Source organism: Ranitomeya variabilis, chromosome 3 (genome assembly GCF_051348905.1).
Source record: "Ranitomeya variabilis isolate aRanVar5 chromosome 3, aRanVar5.hap1, whole genome shotgun sequence".
Classification (NCBI taxonomy): domain Eukaryota; kingdom Metazoa; phylum Chordata; class Amphibia; order Anura; family Dendrobatidae; genus Ranitomeya; species Ranitomeya variabilis.
The window spans coordinates 7,457,143-7,469,146 of record NC_135234.1 but is presented as its reverse complement, the minus strand read 5'-3'; the positions used below and the strand labels follow the sequence as shown (position 1 = coordinate 7,469,146).

General features: G+C 47.3%; 1 protein-coding gene across 1 annotated transcript in view; it reads left to right on the top strand.

The window, feature by feature from the left end:
• Positions 1–12,004, top strand: part of TRIM45 (tripartite motif containing 45) — a 34,356-nt gene extending 22,352 nt beyond the window's left edge. The window contains exons 4-6 of the mRNA XM_077293590.1: positions 9,092–9,206; positions 9,287–9,413; positions 9,484–12,004. Coding sequence (XP_077149705.1) covers positions 9,092–9,206; positions 9,287–9,413; positions 9,484–9,632 — 391 coding nt within the window. The 3' untranslated portion in view covers positions 9,633–12,004. The remainder of the gene's footprint in view (positions 1–9,091; positions 9,207–9,286; positions 9,414–9,483) is intronic.

Sequence of the window (12,004 nt, the reverse complement as noted above, 5' to 3'; positions counted from 1 at the left end):
TGCAGATGTTTTCTCCTGCAGATGTTTTCTCCTGCAGAGCCTTTCTCCCAGCAGAGCCTTTTTCTCCTACAGACCCTTTGTCCTACAGATGTTTTCTCCTGCAGAGCCTTTCTCCAGCAGAGCCTTTCTCCAGTAGACTTTCTCCTGCAGAGCCTTTCTCCAGCAGAGCCTCTCTGTTTGCAGTGCTCCATAGAAAGCTGAACCGTAGCTGCTGTTGGTGAATAAATGATCCTTCCTTATCTTTCCATTATTTTTGATCTGTTGCCTCCTTTTTGGACTTTTATGTCTTTGATAGGAAGCTGGAGCATTGCCAGTTTCTTATGGGGAGCATTACTAGGACCTCAGACACCCCCAAACCAGAGATAGCTGGGTACAACACACCAGTGTCCTCTAACCTACCGCATGAGACCCTGTTCACATTATGGTTTATGTTTAGCATCTATTCTGAGAAATGTCCCTACACCGTGCATTATCGGGCTCTATCAGACGTGTACACACACCCATTAACGTCTATGGGGCTGCTCACACGTCCATGTCTTTTTGTGGACTGAGTGAGCCACAGAAATACAGAAAGACATCCATTTTTTATTGGAGTAATGGATCAAAATAACCAATAAAAGTGTATGGGTGTGTGACAGTCCCATGCAGCACACGGACAGCATTAGTGAGTAGTGCGTGTGCCGTCCATGTGCCGTCCGTGTGCCGTCCATGTGCCGTCCGTGTGCCGTCCGTGATTAACATTGGAGAGGAGAATCTTCGTCATTTATGTATTTTTTCTTATTTGAAAATCACTAATGAAGAACTGATGGTAAAAAGTGACACTGAACAAAAATTGGAAAAACACAGATGACACTTGATCAAAAAAATCACTGACATCTGAAGGAGGCCTTCTTCACACGTCCGTTTTATAAGGATGCAAATACGGACCCATGCACCCATTGTATTCAATGGTGGTGCGCACATGTCAGATTTTTCACACAGACCGTGTGTCCATGTGAAAATCCCTCAGACATGTCAGGATTTTTTGCGCAGCACAGTCAGAATGCGTGCTGCACACGTACCGAAGCCTGGGAAGAAGCCGTACAGTTGGTGCTGATCCCAGGCGCCAGCTGCTGAAGGCAACTCTCATCATTGTTGCTTGGTGTCCCTGAGATCAGTGCGACCAGGAGACAATGATGGGAGTTGTATTCAGCACCTGCTGTGTACATTCTGTCTATAATAAAGAATTAAATATAAATGACGGCGCGGGCTCTCGTATAATTTTCATAACCAGCAGAGGGAAAGCTGACAACTGTGGACTGATGTTACTAATCTGGAAAAGGGAACAGTATCCCAAAAGGTTCCCAGGCTATTAATAACAGCTCACAGCTGTCTGCTTTGCCTTTACTGGTTTTGTTTTTTTACAGGCGCTAAGGACTTCAATGGACTTGGATTGAGGTGAGTATAACATTTTTATTTTTAAAATGTCCCTTGTCCCAAATTATTAACATCTGTCCCCAGCTGTCAGCTTTCCCTCTTCTGGTTCTGAAAATTACGCGTCTTGTGTATTTATTTCTTTATTTTACACAGAAGGGACACAAGGCGGCTGAATACAACTCCCATCATTGTCGCCTGGTTGCGCTGATCTCAGGGACACCCAGCGACAATGCTGAGAGCTGCTTTCAGCAGCCAGCGCCTGGGATCAGTGCGAGCTGTACTGCTTCTTCTCAAGCACCAATACATGTCACATAGACACACGGATATCACATACGTTCATACAGATGTCACACGGACACAGACCATGGATCTCATCAGTACTGTTTTTTCCTGTACAGGAATCAACAGGACATGTGACGGAGCCTTAGTCAGAGGGGAGATAAAACTTTTCACCTCCAGTTGTCTCGTACACTTCAGTAAATCATAAAATATACCTGGAATCCACCAATGCAGCATCACAACCCGATCTCCACACAGTGCAGCTATCACCATTCTGTTGTCGGGTGACCCGGGACCAGGGGCTCCTTTCCTGTCCTTAACACTACGGGTGCCCTAGCTTTCTGTTCCCCGGGTAACTTCTGAAAGTGAAGATGCCAGGGCCACATACCTTGCCTTAGCTCCTGAGTCCACCCTCAGCCTGTACCCTTCCCCCACGCAGGGAAGAGGGGAGTAGTATTCTATCGTAGTACACCAACCAGACGAACAAGGCAACACGTACATGGGAAACAGAATATACCAGGCATACATAATAATAATAATAATAATTTTTATTTATATAGCGCCAACATATTCCGCAGCGCTTTACAACTTATAGAGGGGACTTGTACAGACAATAGACATTACAGCATAACAATAATCACAGTTCAAAACAGATACCAGGAGGAATGAGGGCCCTGCTGCTCGCAAGCTACAAACTATGAGGAAAAGGGGAGACACGAGAGGTGGATGGATACATATACTCACCCAGATATAACAGAGGAAAGCAGCGGGGAATGGGAACAGCAGCAGCTCAGTAATGCCGCCGGAGCAAGTAGCTGATTGGTGGTGGTACCAGGTCTTGGACCCCAGTTGTTAGAATCTGTTTTGTTTTTGACCATCCGCCATCTTGTTGTGGTTTTCTGGCTGCTGGTCTTTTCCCCTGGTTCCTGGGTTGTCTTAGGTCAGGTGATTGTATCCCCCTTTATTACCCAGATCTTGCCTCCCATTTCTTGCTGGACAACAGTGTTAATCCGCTAGAGTTCTGGCTAGGTGCTTTTACAGCTTTCTGTGTTTGATATTGTGCGGTTCTGGGATCTCTGGTTCTGCTATCTTTTGTTTCTGTTTTCAGTTTGTTTCTGCAGCCTTCTCTGTGTTTCCTATCAGGAGGTGACCTGTTTTTTATACCTAGTCCTTAGATCTTTTAGGGACCTCCTTCCCCTTATCTATAGGTCTTCGCTGAGTTTAGACTAAGATCGTCGGTGGGTCTATTCGCAAGAAATGGGTCTCCCACTCCATCGTAGGGTATCAGCCTAGTCTTAGTGCAGGGTCAGCTTTCCCCGTTCTCTCCTAGTTCTGTGCTGCAGTTCCGTAACACCAGTGATCTTCTACTGATGAGCTATCCTGTAGATGGGTCATCAATACTGTATGTCACAACAAATCCTTAGATCTCTTATTGGGTTTTCTGGTCGCAGAAGAAAAGTCTGCAGTTACTCTCGAAGAAAAGTCTGCAGTTATGCGGTGCCCCAGGGTCCTGGTCGTCACAGTGGTATTGCTTTCCTCTTGGGGAGAGTGATGCTACGTTCGGAGACAAAGAAGGATAACTGCATCCAGGTATCACAAACATGCAACACATTCACACTCCAGGCCACCAGGGGGAGCTCCTGCTCCTATTTATTAGGTCACTCCCCATATATATATAACTGGTAGTCTGTAGGGAAAGTTAGTCAGTTCCTGGCAGAGCTCCAGACAGGAGTTCTGTTAGTTCCAGACCAGAGTCTGAGGAGGACAGTGGGTCCACGGAGCTGTGCATGCCCTCAGAGGTGCAGAAAGAGACATTGAAAGGCAGAATTATATTGCAGCGATCAGGAAGGAAGTCGAAGCAAAGGAGAGGATACCAGAAGGGGACCAGCCCCACTCAGGCTGCCTCCTTCTGAGGCGCAGAACACCGGTAGCCGGAACACCGAGGGAGTAAGGACCTCTACGCCTTATCTCAGAGACCGGCAGGACAGCTAATTGCAGGTTACCTGTCCACACCTAAACCCAGGAGGCACGGTGACACCTACAGAGCCGGGTTATCTATGAGACCCTATAAACAGGCTCAAGTCACCAATCATACGGGTATTGTCCTATCCTATATGGGGGACAGAGAGCGAAACACCACATCTGTGAGGACCTTATGTGAAGCCATAGGCAGTAAGGGACTACACCACTGCAGCGCAAGGGAAGGCTACTGATTTCCACCTGGATAAGGGGACTCTGGACTTGCCTCCAAACCGGCCGGACTCTGCCTGCCCTGTGATCTGGTGCTCAGGACTGTGGATGCTGAAGTCTTCAGTAAAGGTAAAGAGACTGCAACCTTGTGTCCTCGTTCTTCTCTGCGCCTCACACCATCACCATCTACACACCGGGAGCCCTGGGGACACACTTCACCTGTGGGAAGGTATACCATCTAGCTGCCATAACATCACCCCAGCAGACCCCTTAAAGCAGCGTCGGTCACCCTGACCGAATACCACAAGTGGCGTCATGAAAATAAACTATATCCCTTTAAAGACCTTTCCCCTTTTACACGGACGTCCTAGGGCCACGGACTGGGTCGCAGCCACCGTGACATCCCCCTGTGAACCGCAGGACCCGGTACCGAGAACCCCCCCGGCCTTACGGGGCGCTCCAGTTACTCTCGAAGAAAAGTCTGCAGTAGCTCTCGATGAAAAGACTGCAGTTTCTCCCAATGACAGCTTAATTCTGTGCCCAGACCTCCCTTTATAAGACATATATCCTACCATTCTACTACGGCGTTGTTACACGTGTCTATTCTTTACATTGTGATAGATTGGCTCACTTTGCTGCACATAGAAGTAGACTATCAATATTAAGGTAGAACACTGTCTCTTTAAATCTTCCACTGGTTTATTAAGAGTACTGTATAAACCAGTGCAATATTAGCAAAACAAACCCAGCCTTCCTGGCTCTTTACTGTAAGAGCAGTGAGACTATGGAACTCTCTGCCGTATGATGTTGTAATGAGTGATTCATTAATTAAATTTAAGAGGGGACTGGATGCCTTTCTGGAAAAGTATAATGTTACAGGGTATATACACTAGATTCCTTGATAAGGCGTTGATCCAGGGAACTAGTCTGATTGCCGTATGTGGAGTCGGGAAGGAATTTTTTTCCCCATGGTGGAGTTACTCTTTGCCACATGGTTTTTTTGCCTTCCCCTGGATCAACATGTTAGGGCATGTTAGGTTAGGCTATGGGTTGAACTAGATGGACTTACAGTCTTCCTTCAACCTTAATAACTATGTAACTATGTAACTATGTAACAAAAACATAACGTATGGCACAGTCTGTGTTGCCACGGCAATCCATCCGCTTCAGGAACAAACAACTAAAGGTTTAGCTTTTCTTAACTTGAAAAACACAGCTCCAGAGCTTTGTACCTCCAAGCCCACCCCACACTGAATGCTCTAGATGGCTGAGTATTTATCCTCTGAACCCCTCCCAATCTACAGCTGTTCAATTAACCTAGCACAAAACATTTCTGATTAACCCCTTTCAGCACTTAGTGTGCTGGATCATTTCCTAGGTTGCTATCACTGAAGCCAACACCCTTAGTGAAACATACCCTCCCTCCAGTACTTTGCCAGTGACTTTGTCACATATCCCCCTCCCCCTGCCAAACTCCATGGGTTTTGGCATCTTCAGTCACCAAACAGGGAAGTCTAAACAGGCTATCAGCGTTGCTGTGCAGCTTCCCAGGCCTTTGTCCCGCATGAAATTTGAAGTCTTGTAGCCCTGAGTTTCAACTCTTGGACCGCCATCTCTGTTTCAAGAGACCATTTTGCCATCAACATCTTTGTGACCTTAAGAAGGTCAGTCAGGGCTGCGGCTATCATGGTGAAATTTGGGATAACCTGCTGATAACATCCCACCATTCCCAGAAATGCCTGAACCTGTTTCTTGGAGACCGCTTGAGGTCAATTTTGGATTGCTTCAACCTTATTCATTTCCTTCTTTATTTTGCCTTTTCCGACAATGTAGCCCAAGTATTCTCCCTTCCTGTTCTCCATGGCACACTTCTTTGGTTTATGGTAAACACCCCTTCCTCAGAGAACCTAGCACTGCCTGTACCTTCTGCAGATGACTTCCCTGATACTCCAGGCTGGATATCATAATATCATTGTGCTAAGCTGTGGCATACTTTTTATGAAGGGCTAAGTCCATGGCTCTCCAGAATGTAGCTAGGGCTCCTCACAGCCTAAACAGAATTCTGGTTTACTGGCAATAATCATCAGGTGGAGAAGAAGCCATCTTCTCCTTTGCGCTGTGAGAGAGAAGGATTTGCCAGTAACCGTTTGTTAGGTCGAGGGTGATGATGTATCTGGCTGAACCTAGCTTCTCTATGAGATCATCTACGTGGAGCATCGGATTCGCATCACATTTAGACACATTTAGTTTCCTGTGGTTTTGCAGATACTCCCCTTCTGTACAAGGACAGTGGGGCTGGACCCGCAGCTTTTTTGACTCCTTGGCAACGCCTAGGCTCATCATTTTCTTCACCTACTTTGAAATCACCTCGTGCTGGGCTTCGAGGATTCTATACGGCTTGTGGTTCCATCAGGATTTCATAGGATCATAGAATCTAGAATGCTAGAGTTGGTAGGGGCCTCCTGGGTCATCATATACAAGCCTCTGCTCAGTGCAGGAGTCACTAAACCATCTCACACAGGTGTCTGTCCGGCCTCTGTGTGAAGACTTCCATGGAAGGAGAACTCACCACCTCTCATGGCCGCCTGTTCCACTCATTGATCACCCTCACTGTCAAAAAGTTTTTTATATTATCTGTATCTTCTCCCATTCAGTTTCATCCCATTGCTTCTCATGTTTCCATGTACAAATGAGAATAACGATGATCCTTCTACACTGTGACAGCCCTTCAGATATTTGTAGACAGCTATTAAGTCTCCTCTTAGGCTTCATTTTTGCAGCTAAACATTCCCAGATGCTTTAACCGTTTCTCATAGGACATACTTTGCAGTCCACTCACCATCTGGGTTGCGGTTAGCAGTGGGGTACCACAGGGGTCAGTATTGGGCCCTCTTCTTTTTAACATATTTATTAATGACCTTGTAGGGGGCATTCAGAGTAGAATTTCAATATTTGCAGATGACACTAAACTCTGCAGGGTAATCAATACAGGGGAGGACAATTTTATATTACAGGATGATTTATGTAAACTAGAAGCTTTGGCTGATAAATGGCAAATGCGCTTTAATGGGGATAAATGTAAGGTCATGCACTTGGGTAGAAGTAATAAGATGTATAACTATGTGCTTAATTCTAAAACTCTGGGCAAAACCGTCAATGAAAAAGACCTGGGTGTATGGGTGGATGACAAACTCATATTCAGTGGCCAGTGTCAGGCAGCTGCTACAAAGGCAAATAAAATAATGGGATGCAGTAAAAGAGGCATAGATGCTCATGAGGAGAACATAATTTTACCTCTATACAAGTCACTAGTGCGACCACACTTAGAATACTGTGCACAGTTCTGGTCTCCGGTGTATAAGAAAGACATAGCTGAACTGGAGCGGGTGCAGAGAAGAGCGACCAAGGTTATTAGAGGACTGGGGGGTCTGCAATACCAAGATAGGTTATTACACTTGGGGCTGTTTAGTTTGGAAAAACGAAGACTAAGGGGTGATCTTATGTTAATGTATAAATATATGAGGGGACAGTACAAAGACCTTTCTGATGATCTTTTTAATCATAGACCTGAGACAGGGACAAGGGGGCATCCTCTACGTCTGGAGGAAAGAAGGTTTAAGCATAATAACAGACGCGGATTCTTTACTGTAAGAGCAGTGAGACTATGGAACTCTCTGCCGTATGATGTTGTAATGAGTGATTCATTAATTAAATTTAAGAGGGGACTGGATACCTTTCTGGAAAAGTATAATGTTACAGGGTATATACACTAGATTCCTTGATAAGGCGTTGATCCAGGGAACTAGTCTGATTGCCGTATGTGGAGTCGGGAAGGAATTTTTTTCCCCAATGTGGAGCTTACTCTTTGCCACATGGGTTTTTTTTGCCTTCCTCTGGATCAACATGTTAGGGCATGTTAGGTTAGGCTATGGGTTGGACTAGATGGACTTACAGTCTTCCTTCAACCTTAATAACTACTATTAACTATTAATCCCGGTTGCTCTTCTCTGAACTTGCTCCAGCTTTTCAATGTCTTTTGTATAATGTGGAGCCCAAAACTGGACACAGTATTCCAGATGAGGCCTGACCAAGGAGGAGTAGAGGAGATAATAATGACTTCACGTGATCTAGACTGTATGCTTCATGCCTCATTATAGTGCCGGGCGCTCAGTGTCCCTCATTATAGTGCCGGGCGCTCAGTGCCCCTCATTATAGTGCCGGGCGCTCAGTGCCCCTCATTATAGTGCCGGGCGCTCAGTGCCCCTCATTATAGTGCTGGGTGCTCAGTGCCCCTCATTATAGTGCTGGACACTCAGTGCCCCTCATACCTTTGCCGTAGACTCCATGCCCCTCATTATAGTGCTGGGTGCTCAGTGCCCCTCATTATAGTGCTGGGCGCTCAGTGTCCCTCATTATAGTGCTGGGCGCTCAGTGCCCCTCATTATAGTGCCGGGCACTCAGTGTCCCTCATTATAGTGCTGGGTGCTCAGTGCCCCTCATTATAGTGCTGGGCGCTCAGTGCCCCTCATTATAGTGCCGGGCGCTCAGTGCCCCTCATTATAGTGCCGGGCGCTCAGTGTCCCTCATTATAGTGCTGGGTGCTCAGCACCCCTCATTATAGTGCCGGGCGCTCAGTGCCCCTCATTATAGTGCTGGGTGCTCAGCACCCCTCATTATAGTGCCGGGCGCTCAGCGCCCCTCATTATAGTGCTGGGCGCTCAGTGCCCCTCATTATAGTGCTTGACACTCAGTGCCCCTTATTATAGTGCCGGGCGCTCAGTGCCCCTCATTATAGTGCCGGGCGCTCAGTGCCCCTCATACCATTGCCGTAGACTCCGTGCCCCTCATTATAGTGCCGGGCGCTCAGTGCCCCTCATTATAGTACCGGGCGCTCAGTGCCCCTCATTATAGTGCCAGCGCTCAGTGCCCCTCATTATAGTGCCAGGCACTCAGTGCCCCTCATTATAGTGCCGGGCGCTCAGTGCCCCTCATACCTTTGCCGTAGACTCCATGCCAATAGCATCGGTGACACATCATGGCCGTGTCCTGATAATTCGGGGCCACACTTTTCAGCGCTGCAGGTCGTGTTATGAATATTGATCTTCCCTCCGGTCGTTGCACAGCAGCAGATAATGGCCGCTCGTAGGCCGTGGAGCTACTCGTTATGTCACTCATGTCATTCTTGACGTCTTTTCATGTCACACAGGTCTGTGCCGGCCTCCATTCAGGATAGCCATGATGGGACATATCAGATATCCTACACGCCAGCAGAGCCGGGCCAGATCTCCATAAGTGTGTGCATAAAAGGTCACCATATCCAGGTAAGAGGTAGCGACACACGGGCACGGTGCCAGCACGTTATGTTGGAGTCTCACTCCAGACATCCACGTTTTCTCCACAGGATTCCCCGTTTACTGTGTTTGTGAGGAGATCACTGCGCCCGCACTGCGGCATCTACCACTGCTGCACATTCTGCTCCAGTGGTGGCCAGAAGGACGCCCGCTGCGGCTGTGGTGGGACAATGCCAGGTACGTGCCGCTCTGCTGATACTGACTACTGTCCTTATCTTCTGTACATAACAATTGTCATCCTCTATAGGTGGCTTCCGGGGCTGTGGCCACGGCCACAAAGGTCATCCCGGCAAGTCTCACTGGTCATGTTGTGGATCCACCTCCGAGACATCAGACTGTGTCGGTGTGAAGGACTTAGCTCCTCGCCGCAAGCTGCCCCAGACTGTGGCGCTATAATGGCAGAAGATGTGTGTAATGCTGGAGGAACATTCTGCAACGTTATAGGAAGAACACACAGTGGCAGCACTGGAGGAACAAACCGCAGCTACACTGGAAAAACATACTACAGCATCACCTGAGGAACATACCGCAGAGTTATCGGAGGAACACACGGCACCATCACTGGAGGAACATCTGCAATGTTATCGGAAGAACACACAGTGGCAGCACTGGAGGAACATATCACAGCTACACTGGAAAAACATACTACAGCATCACCTGAGGAACATACCGCAGAGTTATCGGAGGAACACACGGCACCATCACTGGAGGAACATCTGCAATGTTATCGGAAGAACACACAGTGGCAGCACTGGAGGAACATATCACAGCTACACTGGAAAAACATACTACAGCATCACCTGAGGAACATACTGCAGAGTTATCGGAGGAACACACGGCACCATCACCGGAGGAACATCTGCAATGTTATCTGAAGAACACACAGTGGCAGCACTGGAGGAACATATCACAGCTACACTGGAAAAACATACTACAGCATCACCTGAGGAACATACCGCAGAGTTATCGGAGGAACACACGGCACCATCACCGGAGGAACATCTGCAATGTTATCGGAAGAACACACAGCGGCAGTACTGGAGGAATATACTGCAGCAACACTGGAAAAACATACTACAGCATCACCTGAGGAACATACCGCAACAACACCGGAAAAACATACTATAGCATCACCTGAGGAACATACCGCAGAGTTATCGGAGGAACACACGGCACCATCACTGGAGGAACATTCTGCACCGTTATTTGAAGAACACACAGCGGTAGCACTGGAGGAACATAGCGCAGGGTCACCAGAGAAACACACTGCAGCATTACCAGAGGAACAAACATAGAACATACCGCAGCAACACAGGAAAAACATGCTACAGCATCACCTGAGGAACATACCGCAGCGTCACCAGAGAAACATACTGCAGCATTACCAGAGGAACACATTGCACCATCACCGGAGGAACATTCTGCAGCGTTATTGGAAGAACACACAGTAGCAGCACAAAAGGAATATACCGCAGCGTCACCAGAGAAACATACTGCAGCATTATCAGAGGAACATACTGCAGAGTTATCGGAGGAACACACTGCAACATCACCGGAGGAACATTCTGTAGCGTTGTTTGAAGAACACACAGCAGCACCAGAGGAACATATTGCAGCATTACCGGAGGAATATACTGCAGAATTAACGGAGCAACATACTGCAGCGTTATCGGAGGAACACAAGGCAGCATCACCAGAGGAACATACTGCAGCGTTACCAGAGGAACATACAGCATAGTTATCAGAGTAATATACTGCGATGTTATTGGAGGAACATACAGCAGTGTTACCGGAGGAACTTACCACGGTGTTATCCGAGTAGTATACTGCGGCATTACCGGAGGAACTTACCACGGCATTATGAAGGAATATACTACGGCGTTATTGGAGGAACATACAGCAGCGTTACCAGAGGAACGTACCACGGTGTTATCCGAGCAGTATACTGCAGCATTACCGGAGGAACTTTCCACGGCATTATGAAGGAATATACTACGGCGTTACCAGAGTAGCATACAGCGAAGTTACCGGTGGAATATATCACCGCGGTGTCACCGGAGAATTATACAGAGGTGTCATTGGAGGAATATACCACCGCAGCATTGCGGAAGGGACATTTTATGGCCAACTGCTGAAAATATATATCTCACCTGCCAAAAAGACAAGACAACTTTGAAAAGTGCCTTATAGTTTGTGGACTATTCATCCATTCCACAAACTCCTGAGCCGCCCCCCAAAAGGGGCCCCGAGGAGCCGCCACTGGAGATCTGTGCTGGAAGCTACATAACGCATATGAATAAATATCTTATTCTTGCCATTTATGTCTCATATTCTCGTAACCTTGGTCATTACGACTGCATCCATCTAAAACCTGTGGCTTTTATAGGGAAGGAAGATGGATGTCTTCTAGTCTCAGACACGCCCCCGAGGAACAGGCCGACAACTGACATTGTCCAGGAGCTCTCCGCTGCTTTCCTGTTGGGTTCATAGCCTCTGAGATGCCCGCGTATCCTTCCTTCTTTGTTAATCTTGAAAATATGAAGCACAATAGACCAACAAGGCTGAAGGCGAATGGGATTGGATGGTTGGTGCAGAGAGTAACAGACACATGGTCTGCATCAGCATATGGAGGGGAAAAAAACATAACACGTTGTTAGGCAATCTGAACTTCTTGCTTCCAGTTCTCAGATAATATGAACATAGAACAGCCCGGCAAGGTGCCGTCGTCCAAGAAAGGATGGTGTTATACTCAAATAAAACAGCTACAT